At 35.5% G+C, this 16,994-nt stretch overlaps 1 protein-coding gene across 1 annotated transcript in view; it reads left to right on the top strand.

The window, feature by feature from the left end:
• Nucleotides 1-1,517: 1,517 nt before the first annotated feature.
• The window catches only part of LOC128579361 (POTE ankyrin domain family member A-like), a 29,013-nt gene continuing 13,536 nt past the window's right edge, over nucleotides 1,518-16,994 (top strand). The window contains exons 1-2 of the mRNA XM_053581497.1: nucleotides 1,518-1,574; nucleotides 12,022-12,188. Of these exons, the coding sequence (XP_053437472.1) occupies nucleotides 1,518-1,574; nucleotides 12,022-12,188 (224 nt within the window). The remainder of the gene's footprint in view (nucleotides 1,575-12,021; nucleotides 12,189-16,994) is intronic.

Here is a 16,994-nt window from a genome sequence, read left to right as displayed (position 1 = left end):
TCCATTACTTTTCTTTGTTTATTTCTGTTATATTGCTTTCCACATCAAACTGTTCGAAAGCTTTTTTATATATATTCATATAGTGTGTATATATATATATATATATATATATATATATGAATGATAGTCATAATGGCTTTTGTATTATATAGGTGTATCCACAGATATTTATTGTATTGTTTATTAATATTTAAAAAATTAAAATACAAAACCAAGATTTATATGTTCATTTATTTTATAAAAACATGCATCCTATATGGGACACTGATATTTGATATCCAAAATATTTCCATAAACATTCACTTATTTCAGGCCCACATTGCCTTTATTTTCCAATATGTCCTTGTAATTCATTTTCTGCCATTCACTTGTGTTTTTCTGAAATTCATCTTCCATATAGAGTTTAGAGTGATTTACTTAAGTGAAAATGGGATAATTAATATCTCTTTGAAATATTAACATCCAAGCACATGAAATTTCATAGAAGGATTTCTGCTATCCCTTCTTGTCGGCATTTTTTTCTGGCATTCCTGAACTTCTAGAATGCCTGGCTCACCAATCCCTCTACTGCAGACAAATACATATACATATGTTTCTTCAGGAATTATTTCCTCTCTCTCCTGCTTTCTGTCCTGCTCTCATTGTTTCCTGGCCCCTATGCCCTTTAATTTGGCTCATCTAACATTATAAGTATCAGCTCAGACATGATCTCTGAAAAACTCATTTTTGACAGTTTTATTTGTATTCCTTCCAGCCACAGCGTCAATAATTATTGAGTAAAACAGGTAAAGACTGTTCCAGAAGTTTTGAAATATTGTGCTTATAGTCCAGGGGAAAGGGTAGAGACATGGCAAGAAACGACTTACAGTTTAGGTAGAAACATTGAAGTAGAGATGACACTAGAGTACTAAGGCCGCCCTGAGGGAGAAGATGCCTATTTATCTGGAGAAACAGCAGGAATCAATGAAGGCTTCATGTTGCAGTCTAAGGCCTTAAAAGATAAAATAAAATTGTTATAATATCACAGTAAATCTTTTCACATGTAACAAACAGGATGCACAATGACGAAAATACAAAAAGTAACAGAAATTTGTGAATTATTAATAAAACAACATGCACAGCATGCTTTTCAAAGGTACTATTATGAAATAGAGAACAATCCACAATGTTATTTCATATGTGTGTATTGTATATTTAAATTCTGTTTTTCTTCTGACATTATGTGTGTATACATTAGGTGGAAAAATCTGTGAGTAAATCTGTGATATGTCTGTATTTGTTGAACCTAGTGACATCTAGTGCCTTCTGGGTTGTTTTGCAAAGTTTTGGATAATTAGAAGTATTTTATTTTATTTTTTTTACAGAAGTAAATATTTGGCTAAAGATTAAGCTTAACATAAACTCTCAATTTACACATAAATTACTTTTTTACCCCTTTTTATCAAACAATGTCAATTTTGTTGAACTGTGGTCCACTTAACTAAATGTATGGTCTATCAGTAGAGCCAGCCTTGCAGATGTCATCAGATGAAGAGAAAGAAAGTCATAAACGAAATAAAAATAAACAGTCACAGGTATGAAACAATTTAATTTTAGATTTCTGATTTAATATTGCTTTCTTTTGCAATGGTATTTTGAATGGTATTTGCAATGTAGAATAGTCCAAATAAAAATATCTTTTGGACTAACATCTTATACTGAATAGGTCACAATTTAATATTTTCTTTAAAATATATTCTTAACTAGTTAAAATATTTAAAAATCCTGAAAACTCAGATAGCCTTTGTCTTTGGAATAGAGGTAAAGAATTTCTGGGCTTGGGATGGAGCAAGTTGGGGAACCAGAAAAATCATTCAGCTGAGTTCTCCTAGAACGACTGGGGAAAAAGAGAGAAACCAGCTGTACCTAGCATGAAGACCTTACCCAGAGTCCTAGCTAAGGGAGCACAGTGAGGAGGTGGTGAGATGGATATAGCTTATGATCTGGAGAGGTGGAAATCTGATGAATTAGGTAAGTAATTGTGACTGGCTGGGATCAGCTGTCACAAACCTCTGTGGAAGGAAGCCTTTCTTGAACTTTCAGTTGTTGGGGCAAGCTGTGTGTTGAGTGGAAAGCTTGGAAGAGAAGGCAAGCTCAAACAGTAAACAGCCTAACCATATTCAAATGCTGGTTGGAGTGGATGTGCCATAGGTTTGTGCCTGGTGAGGCAGCTATAATGAGAAGTTCTCGGTCGCCAGGTGGCTGCCATTGTGGGAAGTCCTGACAAGGTCTTAGCAGGATCCTAAAGCACTGTTGTCTTAATACCTTCTGCCAAGATCAGAACTCATCTATTGGGGCAGGCTGAGGGACTCCTGCAACCTACAGGAACTAGAGTCAGGGGGCACTGTGAAACCTGCCCCTGAAGGATTCTAGCCAGCTTTAAGATCCCAACTCAGCAGCATCTGAATGCTGAGAAAACAATCAGGTGATTGCCCAAGGCAATAATTTTGGAATTAGGATGATAGAGGTTGCTGCTGTGCTCTCTGTCTCCTAAAGAACCCACAGCACGACCTGATGCCCCAGAAACATACTGTCATTATGCAACATACTGTCATCAAGAGCAAGGACTTCTCTTTAAAACAAACGAGGTAGTGAGAAGTAAAAAGGAGCATAAGGAGGTAAACAAGAAGAAAGAACACATGAGGAGGAACCAATAGAAAAATTCAGGCAAACTGAAAAATAAGAACAGAGAATCCCCCGCAATGAACCATGAGGCACATACTGCAGAAGACCCCATCTATAAAGAATTAGTTGACTTCTCTCAGAGCTGGACAGATCCTCTAAACAGAAATTAAACAAAGATATAAGAGATTGAAATGAGACCCTAGAAAAACTGTGCTTGATAGATGTATATAGACCACTCCATCCCCAAAATAAGAATATACATTATTGTCATCATCCCATGGAACATTCTCCAAAATCATCTCATCCTGTGACAAAAAATGACACTCAACAAAATCAAAAGAATTGAAATTTTACCGGGCATCTTCTCAGAGCACAAGGCACTAAAAGTCAAACTCAACTTCAACAAAAACGTTCAACCTCACAAAAGGGCATGGAAGTTCAACAACCTTATGCTGAATGACAGTTGGGTGCTGGAAGAAATACAAAAGGAAATTATTAACTTCCTTGAGTATAACAACAATGAAGATACAAGTTAAAAAGAAACTGTGGGATACAGCAAAAGCAGAAAAAAAAATACCACTTTAAAAGCCTATATTCAAAAAACAGAAAAAAAGAAAGATGGAGACTTTACCTTTTTCATGTTTATTACATGGATGGAGCTGGAACATATTCTTCTTAGCAAAGTATCTCGAGAATGGAAAAAAAAGTGTACAATGTACTCAGCCCTACTATGAAACTAATTTATAGCTTTCATATGAAAGCTATAACTCAGTTATAATTTAAGAATATGGGAAAGGGGGAGAGGGAGGAGGAGGATGGGTGGAGGGAGAGTGATTGGTGGTCTCCTGTGGTGCATCTTACAAGGGTACATGTGAAACTTAGTAAATGTAGAATATAAATGCCTTAACACAACTAAGAAAATGCCAGAAAGGCTATGTAAACCAGTGTGATGAATGTGTGTCAAAAAGTCTATAAAAGCAGTATATGGTGCCCAATGATTGCATTAATGTACACTGCTATGATTTAATAAAAAAAATTAATGTTCAAATAATGTACCTTGGTCAAAATTAAATCCAATTTATGTAATAATTGGTCACTAAATTGCCCTCTAAAGAGACACAGGTTGGTTGACTAAATAGAAAACCTCAGGCCAGACATCTGCTGCATTCAAGAGTCTCGTCTTTCCTTAAAAGATAAACATACACTAAAGGTGAAGGAATGGTCACCTTTAATTCAGGCAAATGGAAATCAGAAAAAAGTAGGTGTGGCAATTATATTCTCAGATACAATAGGCTTTAAACCAATCAAAGTAAGAAAAGATAATGATGGTCACTTCTTATTTCTTAAGGGCTACACTCAACATGATGAGATTTCAATTATCAACATTTATGCACCCAACCAGAATGCACCTCAATTTATAAGAGAAATTTTAGCTGACATGAGCAACTTGATTTCCCCCACACCATAATTGTTGGAGACTTTAACACTCCTCTGGCAGTATTGGATAGATCCTCACACAAAAAAGAAGCTAAGCAAAGAAATTTTAGAACTAAACTTAACCATTCAACATTTATATATAATAGACATCTACAGAACATTACATCCTAATTAAACTGAATACACATTCTTCTCATCAGCTGAGGGATTATCCTCCAAAATTGATCACATCTTGGGTCACAAGTTTAACATCAGCAAATTTTAAAAAATATAATTCATTCCTTGTATTTTCTCAGACCATCATGGAATAAAAGTTGAACTCAGTAAAAACAGGAATCTTCACATGCATACAAAAACATTGAAGCTAAATAACTTCATGCTGAATGATAGCTGGGTCATAGATGAGATTAAGAAGGAAATTACCAAATTTTTGGAACAAAACAATAATGAAGTTGCAAACTATCAGAACCTCTGGGATACCACAAAGGCAGTCCTAAGGAAAATATATAGTATTGCAAGCCTTCCTCAAGAGAATGGAAAGAGAGGAAGTCAATAACTTCATGGGACATCTCAAGCAACTGGAAAAGGAAGAAATTTCCAACCCTAAATCCAGCAGAAGAAAAAAAAGATAACTAAAATTAGAACAGAACTAAACGAAATTGAAAAACAAAGAATCGTACAACAGATCATCCAATCAAAGAGTTGTTTTTTGAAAAGGTCAATAAAATAGATAAACCTTTGGCTAACCTAACAAGAAGTAGAAGAGTAGAATCCCCTATTCATCAATCAGAAAAGATAAAGGCCAAATAACAACAGACTCCTCAGAAATCCAACAAATCTTTAATGAATAGTACATAAAACTCTACTCTCAGAAGTATGAAAATCTGAAGGAAAGAGATCAATACTTGGAAACATGCCACCCTCCTAGACTTAGCCAGAAAGAAGTGCAAATGTTGAACAAGCCTATAACAAGCTCTGAAATAGCATCAAGTATAAGAAATCTCCCCCAAAAGAACAGCCCAGGACCAGATAGCTTCACATCAGAATTCTACCAAACCTTTAAGGAGGAACTAGTACCTATATTACTTAATCTTTTCCAAAACATACTAAAAGAAGGAATACTTCTCAATATATTCTATGAAGTGAATATCATGCTTATATCTAAACCAGAAAAAGACCCAACAAGAAAAGAAAATTAGAGACCAATATCTCTAATGAATATTGATGCAAAACTATTCAATAAGATCCTAGGAAACAATCCAATAACACATCAAACACATTATACACCACAACCAGGTGTGTTTCATCCCAGGGTCCCAAGGATGGTCCAGTATACATAAATTCATAAATACAATGCATCACATAGACAAATTAAAAATCAAAGACCATATGATTCAATTGATGCAGAAAAAGCTTTAGACAATACCCAGCATCCTCTCTTGATCAGAACACTTAAGAAAATAGGTATAGAATTCACTGAATTCTTGAGACATCTTTTAGGTTACTGCTTGGAATTCTAATTTGATCAATTGATGCTTACTACTGGCTGCTTGAAGAATTTTTTTCATCTTGACTTCAGACAGGTTCATTACAATGTGTCTTGGAGAGGCTCTGTTAGCATTGAAATTACCCAGGGTTTGATATGCATCTGAAAGGGGTGTTTGGGGGTCTTTAGTGAAACTTGGGAAGTTTTCCTTTATGATAGTCTCCTGAATGGCTTCCATTCCTTTGGGGCAATCTTCTTCCCCTTTAGGAATCCCTATTCATATATTTGAATACTTCATGGAGTACTGTAGTTTTCTAAGCGCATGTTATGCTTTCTTTCTCTTCTTTTCTGCTCATCAACTCTCTGGGTTAAGTAAAAACTTCATCCTGTAGCTCTGAGCTTCTTTTTTCTCCATAGTCTACCCTATTTTTGATATTTTTCACTGCAGGTTTACATTCCCTGATTGTTTCCTTCATTTCCTTAATCTCCACCTTATCCTTTCTATGTTCTACATATCAATCATCAGAGTTTTGGTTCTTTCTTTCCATGTTCTTGCTCATTCCTTTTAGTGTCTTTATCATCCATATTTTAAATTCCCTTTCTATCAACTCCATTAATTCTTTTATTTTCTCCATACAAATAAATGTGTTTATTTGCTTTCCAATTTTGCCTGCTCAAAATTAAAAAGACTTAAAATTTAAAAACAATGGCATTGATTAAAATAAGCACTACAAACAAAAATGTCATCAAGAACAAGCAAAGATAAAAACATTCATAGAAGAGATCAGATTATTGCTGCCAGAAAATATTGAGCAATAATAATAAGAATGCAAAAAAAAGTAACATTCATATTGTTAGATAAGAGTATGTCTATCATAGAATGCTTTGACTTTGAGGTTCAGTATGGGGTCATCAGTTAACTTCATTTTCTTTTTTCCAAAGTCTCAAAAAATAGACAACTATTCTTGCTAATACGTTTGAGTTCTCTGTGGATTCTGGTTATTAAACATTGGTCAAAGGTTTAACCTGCAAATATTTTCTCCCGTTTTGAGGGATGTCTGCTTGCTATACTTAACTATGTTCTTGGCTGTGCAGAAGGTTTTCAGTTTGATCAGGTTCCAGTAGTGTATTTTTGATACTGCTTCAATTGCCTGGGGAGTCCTCCTCATTAAATATTCACCAAGGCCAATCCCTTCAAGAGTTTTCCCTGCTCTTTCTTTTAGTATTTTTATAGTTTCATGTCTTAAGTTTAAAGATTTTACCCAGTGAGAGTCTATCTTACTTAATGGTGAAAGTTGTGGATCCAATTTCAGTCTACTACAGATCGCCAGCCAGTTTCTCACTGTGGGCAAAGGAATGGAAGAGAAACTTCTCTAAGGAAGACAGGCGCATGGACTACAGACACATGAAAAAATGCTCATCATCCTTAATCATCAGAGAAATGCAACTCAAAACTACTTTGAGATATCACCTAACTCCAGTAAGAGTAGCCCACATAACAAAATCCCCAAACCAGAGATGTTGGCATGGATGTAGAGAAAAGTGCACACTTCTGCACTGCTGGGGGGAATGCACACTAATATGTTTCTTTTGGAAGGATGTTTGGAAGACACTTAGAGACCTAAAAATAGAGGTGCCATTCAATCCTATAATTCCTTAATTAGGTAAATACCAGGAGACCCAAAATCACAATACAAAAAAGACATCTGTACCAGAATATTTATTGCAGCCCAATTCATAATTGCCAAGCTATGGAAGAAGCCCAAGTGCCCATCAACCCATGAATGGACTAGCAAATTGTGGTACATGTATACCATGGAATATTATACAGCCTTAAAGAAAGATGGAGACTTTATCTCTTCCATGCTCACATGGATAGAGCTGGAACATATTCTTCTTAGCAAAGTATCTCAAGAATGGAAGAAAAAGTATCCAATGTGCTCAGCCTTACTGTGAAGGTAATTTATAGTTTTCATATGCAGGCTATAACCCAACTGTAGCACAAGAATTTGGGGAATGGGCCATAGGCGAGGAAGAGAGAGGGGAATTCAGGGTGAGGGAGGTTAATGGGTGGGGCCACACCTACGTACGGTACATATTATAATGGGTACAGGCAAAACCTACTAAATGCAGAATACAAATGTCTACATACAATAACTAAGAAAATGCCATGAAGGCTACGTTGAACAATTTGATGAAAATAATTTAGATTGTATATGATACCAGCACATTGTAACCCTTGATTGCACAAATGTACACAGCTATGATTTAACAATAAAAAAAGAAAGAAAATAAGTATAGAAGTAACATTTCTTAACTGATAGAGGCCATCAGCTGCAAACCCACAGCCAATATAATAGTTAATGGTGTAAAATTGAAATCATTTCCACTCAGATCAGGAACCAGGCAAGGGTGCCTACTGTCTCCACTGCTTTTTAACATTGTAATGGAAGTTTTAGCCACCGCAATCAGGCTAGAGAAGACAATCAAGGGATCCAAATAGGACCAGAGGAGATCAAATTGTCACTCTTCACAGACGATATGATTATATATCTGAAAAATCCAAGAGAATCAACGACAAAACTCCTAGAAGTGATCAAGGCATATAGTAAGGTCTCAGGATACTAAATTAACACTCATAAATCTGTAGCCTTTATATATACCAACAATAGTCACAGGGAAAAAACAATCAAGGACTTCATTCCCTTTACAATAGTCCCAAAGAAGATGAAATATCTGGGAGTGTATCCAACTAAGGATGTGAAATATCTCTATAAAGAAAACTATGAAACTCTGAGAAAAGAAATAGCTGAAGATGTTAACAAATTTAAAAATGTATCATGCTCATGGCTGGGAAGAATCAATGTTGTTAAAATGTCTATACTACCTAAAGCAATCTACAGATTTAATGCAATCTCTATTAAAGCACCTCTGTCATATTTTAAAGACCTGGAAAAATTAGTGCTTTGTTTTATACGGAAACAGAAATAAAACTCAAATAGCCAAGACATAACTCAGAAATAAAAACATATTGGGAGGTATCATGCTTCCAGACTTTAAACTATACTATAAATTGATAGTGGTTAAAGCAGCATGGTACTGGTACAAAAATAGAGAAGTAGATGTGTACTCAGCCCTACTATGAAACTAAATTATAGCTTTCACATGAAGGCTATAACCCAACTAAAGCACAAGACTATGAGGAAAGGACCAAGGAAGGGGAAGGGAGGGGGGTGATTATGGTGGAGGCAGGGTAATGGGTGGGGCCACACCTACGGTGCATCTCAGAATGGGTACAGGCGAAACTTACTAAAGGTAGAATACAAATGTCTATATACAATAACCATGAAAATGCCATGAAGGCTACGTTGAACAGTTAGATGAGAATATTTCAGATTGTATATGAAACCAGCATATTGTACCCCTTGATTGCACTAATGTACACAGTTATGATTTAACAATAAAAAAATAAATAAATAAAAGGGGAAAAGAAAAGAGGTAAACCCAGACATTTATTGTCATTTGATTTTCAATAAGCATATTAAAATATAAATTTTGGGAAAGATTCCTTATTCAATAAATGGTGCTGGATGAATTGGCTGGAAACTTGTAGAAGACTGAAACTGGATCCACACCTTTCTCCTTTAACAAAATTGACTCTTACTGGTTAAAAGACTCATAATTAAAACATGAAATTATTAATATTCTTACAGAAAGTGCAAGGGAAATGCTTGAAAAAATTGGCCTGGGAGAATACTTCATGAGGAAGACACCCCAGGCAATTGAAGCACCATCAAAAATACATTACTGGGATCTGATCAAATCAAATGCTTCTGCACTGCCAAGAACACACTAAGTAAAGCAAATAGACAGCCTTCAGAATGGGAGAGGGTTTTTTTTTTTTTTTTTGTAGAGACAGAGTCTCACTGTACCGCCCTCGGGTAGAGTGCCGTGGCGTCACACGGCTCACAGCAACCTCTAACTCTTGGGCTTACGCGATTCTCTTGCCTCAGCCTCCCGAGTAGCTGGGACTACAGGCGCCCGCCACAACGCCCGGCTATTTTTTGGTTTCAGTTTGGCCGGGGCTGGGTTTGAACCCACCACCCTCGGCATATGGGGCTGGCGCCCTACTCACTGAGCCACAGGCGCCGCCCGGGAGAGGGTTTTTGCAAGTTATACTACCAACAAAGGTCTAAGAACCAGAATCCACAGAGAATCCATTCAAACTTCTTACTAAGCAAAAAACAAGTGATCCCATTTCATTGTGGGCAAGAAACATGAACAGAAGCTTCTCTGAAGAAGACAGATGCATGGCCTACAGATACATGAAAAAAATGCTCATCATCTTTAATCATTAGGGAAATTCAAATCAAAACTACTCTAACATACCACCTAACTCCAGTAAGAGTAGCCCACATCACAAAATCCCAAAACAACAGATGTTGGTGTGGATGTGGAGAAAAGGGAAGACTTCTGCCCTGCTGGTGGGAATGCAAACTATTATGTTCCTTTTGGAAGGAAGTTTGGAGAACACTCAGGGATCTAAATGTAGACCTACCGTTTGATCCTGCAATTCTTCTTCTAGGTGTATATCCAAAGGACCAAAAATCATTTGGCAATAAAGATATTTGCACCAGATTGTTCATTGCAGCTCAATTCATAATTGCCAACTCATAGAAGAAGCCCAGGTGCTCACAGACCCATGAATGGATTAATATATTGAGGTATATGTATACCATGGAGTACTATGCAGCAGTAAAAAAAAAGGAGACTTTACCTCTTTTATGTTTACATGGATGGAGCTGGAAAATATTCTTCTTAGTAAAGTATCTCAGGAATGAAAATAAAAGTATACAATATACTCAGTACTACTGTGAAACCAATTTATAATCACTGACACTTGCATATGAAAATTGAAACACAACTTTAGCCTAGGATGAAGGAGGGAAGGGGAGGGAAAGGAGAAGGGAGGCAGTGGGAGGGATAGTAGGGGATAGAAGGAGGACCACACCTATGGAGCACATTGCAAGTACAAGTTGGATCTATCATGTGTAGACCACAAATGTCCTTATAATATAATTGGGTATATGAGGTGAAAGCTACGTTGATTAATATGATGTTTAAGCACTCCCAATTTGTATAAGTAATCAACACACTGAAAATGGCATTAATGTGTTTATGATCTATGTACAAAAGACTTAATAAAAAAAGAAAAAAATCATGCATTATGATCAAATAAGATTCATCTTATATTAATTTTTTGAGTGGTAAGAAGTATGGATCCTATTTTATTCTTCTGCATATGGCTATACAAATACAATATTACTGGCACCTTTTATTGAAAGGGAGAGATACCCCAACATATGTTGTTGCCTGCTTTGTGAAAGATCAGGTGGCTATATGTGGATGGTTTTGTATATGGGTATTTTGTCTTGTTTAATCAGCCTGTGTCTCCATTTTTGTGTCAAAACCATGTTGTCTTGGTTACTTTATACTTGTAGTATAGTTCGAAGGTGGTAATGTGATGCCTCCAAATTTGTAAAAGAAGTCATTTTATCAAAAAATACCTGTACTCAAGTGTTCATTGCAACACAATTCACAATTATAAAGATGGGGAATCAAACAAAATGCGCATCAATTCATGAGTAGATTAATAAAACATGGTTCATGTATTCCATAGAATACTAAGCGTCAAAGAATGACTTAATGTCTTTTGCAACAATCTGGATATAACTAGGGACCATTAGAACTAGGGACGATTATCCTCAGTGAAGTATCTAAAGAATGAAAACATGAATATCACATGTACTTACTACTAAAATGGAATTAAATTGATGGGCACACATGTGAAGTAAACCTCAATAGAAATGAAGCAGGGGGTGACGGGGGAGGGGAAGCAGAAACCTATCTAACAGGTACAGTGAACACTCTCTGGGTGAAAGACATACTTCTATCGATGACTGAAACATTACAAAAGCAATCTACGTAACCAAACTATTTGTACCCCCATAATACTTTTAGTATTTCTTTATAAGTATATAAAGAAATAAATGAAAGGATAGAAGGTGGCATCTTTTGTTTGTCTTTTTATTTCTCAATTTCTGACAGTCAAATGGGGTGAAAATTCATTCAATACCAACAGGAAAAGGGAATGACAAAGTTAAGGATGGCCCTTTTTGAAATTTTGAAAAATTCTGTTTGACTCACACAAAGTGATATAAAGCAGATTCTCCAAACAATTTAAATAACAAAGTTATAATTATATCTCACAATTATGTGATAATACTCAAATGTAATGCTAAAATTAAAGTAATAACAAAATATTTTGCTGGCTCTAATAACAAAGTAAAGTGATAAAATCAATCAAAACAAAAAAATTCTTTTTAAGGACTAAAGTAGTAACAATTATCCCTTCTATTAAACTTTTCATCAAGGTTAAAAAACAAAGGAAGAAGTGTGAAGCTAATGAGATAGAAGTATCTAAATACCTCTGTGATTTTGCAACTGATGACAGTGATGATGATGGATTTACTCAAAAAAGAAAGGCTGGAGAAACCTACAATCAGCAGTTTTCTAGGAAGGACAATGAAAAGTGGGACAGGTGAGCCTGTAGCGGTGTTTCATAGTAGATAATTATTACTGTACAAGAAAACTAATTTTAATTTGGACTAACATTCACAATTAACAAGTTGTATACTTAACCTAAGGATTTTCATCATTTGCCTGCTATTAGAACAATGCAAATTTACAACAATTTACAAACAATGGGAGATCATTGTTTTCAGTCATGCTGATATTTTTGTTTAACAAAAGCAGTGCTGAGAAATGTGTAGAAAATTTATTGTCATGCACTATTTGTTGATAAACTGGTAAATTCACGTTGACAGGTAATTTAGCAATGGGCATCAAATTTCAAATATGTCATTCATTGAATCTAAGAGGTCCAGTTCTGCAGCTAGATCCTACAGGAAAATATGACCCATGTAAACACACAAACATGTTAAGAACATTTGTTATCTATGATATATACATAAAATAAACCAATATGTTTGTATCTAATATATATATAACCTATGTTAAAATACATAGTATTAATTATGTATGTTAAGAACTTTTATATAACTATGTTATCATATATGTGTATCACAGAAGTTTATTATAACATTGTCATATCAAAAGTTGGATATAGTGTAAATACGTGTCAGTAAGGAAATACTTAAACACCACACCCATAAAGTAATGTTGCATGCAATTATTTTCTAAAATGAGGTGAATCTGTAGTATACTAATGAGGTGAATCTGTAGTATACTAATCTAAAATGAGGTGAATCTGTGGTATACTAATCATTTCCCAATGAAAGTATGCTTAAAGTATTTAGTTTAGTGATACATATAACCAAATTTTGATAGAATTGCTTAAATATCTGCCTGGTTGCAAAAGGCAGCTACATGTTGTTGGAATTCTAGCTTATAACCAAGAAGGTTGGAGGTTATTATATTTTTGGTTTTGTTCTCAATACATGAGTGCTCAACTATTGAAACCTCAAATTAGTCTGAATATCAGCAAATGATTGCACATTGGCACTCGTTTTCCATATATACATTTCAATAAAGTGTATAAATGATTACATCAGAGGTCGTTTAATCTAATAAAATTAGTCTTGGCCAAATTTTCCTTTAAAAAGCCAGAGAGTAGGTAGGTGGCGCCTGTGGCTCAGTGAGTGGGGCGCCAGCCCCATATGCTGAGGGTGGCGGGTTCAGACCAAGCCCCCGCCAAACTGCAACAGGAAAATCGCCGGGCGTTGTGGTGCGCGCCTGTAGTCCCAGCTACTCGGGAGGCTGAGGCAAGAGAATCGCGTAAGCCCAAGAGTTAGAGGTTGCTGTGAGCCGTGTGACGCCACGGCACTCTACCCGAGGGCGGTACAGTGAGACTCTGTCTCTACAAAAAAAATAAATTAAAAAAAAAAGCCAGAGAGTAAATATGTTTTAGACTTTGTGAGCCATATGGATTTTGTTATAGTCCAAAATCTGTCATAGAAAATGAAGGAACCGGCATGCCTGCGATCCAATAAAACTTTGCTGACAAAAGCAGGCAGTGGGCTGAGCTTGGCTCACGTGTTAATTTACTGACTCTTGTGGTAAAACCCAGTACTACTAATGCAGCAAGTCTTCTTTTAAAAGATTATGCATTTCAATATGAACCACATCACATTATTCAACAGATCTCATGTTACATTATTTATACAATAAGATTGTTTTTGCAATTTTTCCCCTTTTATTTCCATTATGGAATTCAAAATTTTAACATAAATATTTACTTTGTATAGTGAATGAGTATAAAATATCCTAAATTTGGATGATTTTTATCACACAATACATACTTCCCTTGAAATTTCAGTCATTCTTCGGTCTTTATTTATATACATGGACAAAATGATAATCAGGTCTTTTCTTTTCCTGTTTCTTTTTTTTTTAATTTCATGTTAATGTGAGGGTATAAACAATTAGATTACATTATTTTCGTTAGTTAGGTAGAGTCCCTCTTGTAGTTGTGTCCCGGATTCAAGAGGTGTTCCATGTACCCTTACATTCTGCCTATTAAGTAGGAGCACACCAATCTCCCTCCAACCTTCTCTTGCCCCTTCCCTTGTTCCCCTTCCTCCCAACTTGAACTGAAATGAGATTTTCTCTTATGTGGACATGTATTAGATTGTCTACTGGCTTTGTACTACTATTGAGTATGTTGGATATTTGTGTTTCTATTTTCTGATGCTTTACTGAAGAATGCATTTCACCTCCATCCAGGTTAATATCAAAGATGTAAACTCTCTGTTTTTAAAATGACTGAGAAGTATGGTGTACACATACCACAGTTTCTTGATCCATTTCTGAGTTGATGGGCATTCAGGTTGTTTCAAAATCTTGGCAAATGTAAACTGAGCTGCAGTAAACAATCTAGTGAAAATGTCTTTATTAAAAAATATTTTTTTTCTTCTGAGTAGTTATATCTCTATTAATGTGATTCGAGGATCAAATAAAAGTTCCGATTTGAGTTCTCTGAAGATTCTCCATACTTTTATCCAAAAAGGTTGCATTAGTTTGCAGTTCCTGCTAGGGTGTAAAGTGTTCCCCATTACCAACATCAGCAACTTTGGGACTTTGTGATGTGGGCTATTCTGACTGGAGTTGGATGATGTCTAGGGCGGTTTTGATTTGCGTTTCTCTATTGATCAGGGAAGATGAGTATTTTTTCATATGTTTATTAGCCACCCATCGGTTTCCTCAGAGAAGGTTCTGTTCATATCACTTGACCAGTAGTAGATGGAATTTTTTTGCTCTATTGATGTTGATTTAATTTGAGTTCTCTGTAGATTCTAATTATCAAACCTTTATCAGATTCGTAACATGTGTAAAACCATTCTAAAGGTTGTCTATTTGCTTTACCTGTTGTGTCCTTAGCTGGACAGAAGTTTCTTCAGCTTAATTAAGTCCCATTTGTTCATTTTACTTGTTGTTGTGATTGCTACTGAGGTCTTTGTCATAACATCTTTCCCGAGTCCAACATCATCAAGAACTTTTCCCACACTTTCTTCTAAGATTCTTATCATTTCATGTCTTAGATTTAAATCTTTTATCCATCTTAAGTCAATTATTTTAAGGGGTGAAAGGTATTGGTCGAGTTTCAGTCTACTACAAGAAATTATGTCTAGAAATTTGGCAATGTGGAGGAAATGGACCAATAGCTGCAATCATGCCATCTTCCTAGACTTAACCAGGAAGAAATAGATCTCCTGAAAAGGCAGTTATCAAATGCTGAGAGTGCAGAAACACTAACAAAGCTTCTAACACCACCAACAACAAAAGCCCAGGAACAGATGACTTCACAACAGAATTCTATCACACCTTCAAAGATGAATTCCTATCTATACTGCAGAACCTATTTCAAAACATTGACAAGGCTGGAGCCTTCCCAAACACATTCTATAAAGCAAATATCACTTTTGTTTTGATTCCAAAACCAGGAAGGGACTTAACAAACAAGGAGAACTTCAGACCAATTTAACTAATGAATATAGATGGAAAAATACTCCATAAAATCTTAGCTAATAGATTACAGCTACTCATTTCAAAAAAAGTATGCATCACAATCAAGTAGATTGCATCCAAGGGATGCAGGTTGTTTTAACATATGTAAATTCATAAATGTAATACATCCTATCCATAAAAACAAAGTCTAAATGATGCTCTCAATAGAGGCAGAAAAAGCATTTGTTAAAATTCAGAATTCTTTACTAACAAGAACATTTAAAATATAGGCATATTTGGTATATTTCTTAAGATGATTGAAGACATATGTCCACAGCTAACATCATGCAGAATGGTGTAAAATTGAATGCTTTTCCAAGAGAATTGGAACCGGACAAGGATGCACACTCTCACCACTATTACTCAACAGAGTTCTAGAAATTCTAGCCAATACAATCAGGCAATAGAAAGAAATAAATGACATCCCAATGGGAGCAGAGGAGGTCCAACTCTCCCTCTTTCCTGCTGATATACTGTTATATTTAGAAAACCTGGAGACTCAACCAAACACTCCTGGAAGTTATCAGGAAATACAGAAATGTCTCAGGGTATAAAATCAATTTCCAAAGATCAGTAGCCTTGTATATGCCAGTAACAACTAAGTTCAGCTTCTCTTGATTGAGAAGCAAATCAAGGACATAATTCCCTTCAGAGTATCTTCAAAGAAAATTAAATATTTAAGAATATACCTAACAAAAGAGGTGAACTATCTTTGCACAAAGGATTATGAAACCCTACGAAAAGAAATTGCAGAAGATACTAACAAATTGCAGAACATACCAAGCTCTTTGCTGGGAAGAATCAACATTGCCAAAATGCCTATTCTACACAAAGTAATCTACAAATTTGAGGCAATGGGGATTAAAATACTGACATATTTTGAACAACTGGAAAAAATAGTACTTCATTTTTTATGGAACCAAAAAACAAGCAATATAGCTAAGGCTATTCTTAGTAATAAAAACAAAGTCAGAGGCATCACCCTAATAGACTTTGGGCTATATTACAAATCTGCCATAAACAAAACACCATGGCATTGGCACACAAATAGAGACATAAACATATGGAACCGAATTTAAAACCAAGAGATCAAACCAATCTCCTCTTGCCATCTGATCTTTGATAAACCAAACAAAAATATACAGTGTGGAAAATAACTAATTTTCAAAAAATGGTGCTGGGAAAACTACATAACCACATGAAAAGACTGAAACTTGCCCCACACATTTCACCCCTTATAAAAATTGGCTCAAGATAGATAAGAGACTTCAATCTAAGACACAAAATGATAAAGATCTTAGAAGAAAATGTAGGGGGAAAC

Source organism: Nycticebus coucang, unplaced genomic scaffold (assembly GCF_027406575.1).
Source record: "Nycticebus coucang isolate mNycCou1 unplaced genomic scaffold, mNycCou1.pri scaffold_49, whole genome shotgun sequence".
NCBI classification, from domain to species: Eukaryota; Metazoa; Chordata; class Mammalia; order Primates; family Lorisidae; genus Nycticebus; species Nycticebus coucang.
Note: the sequence above shows the minus strand (reverse complement) of the source record. Positions and strands in the feature narration are given on the sequence as shown.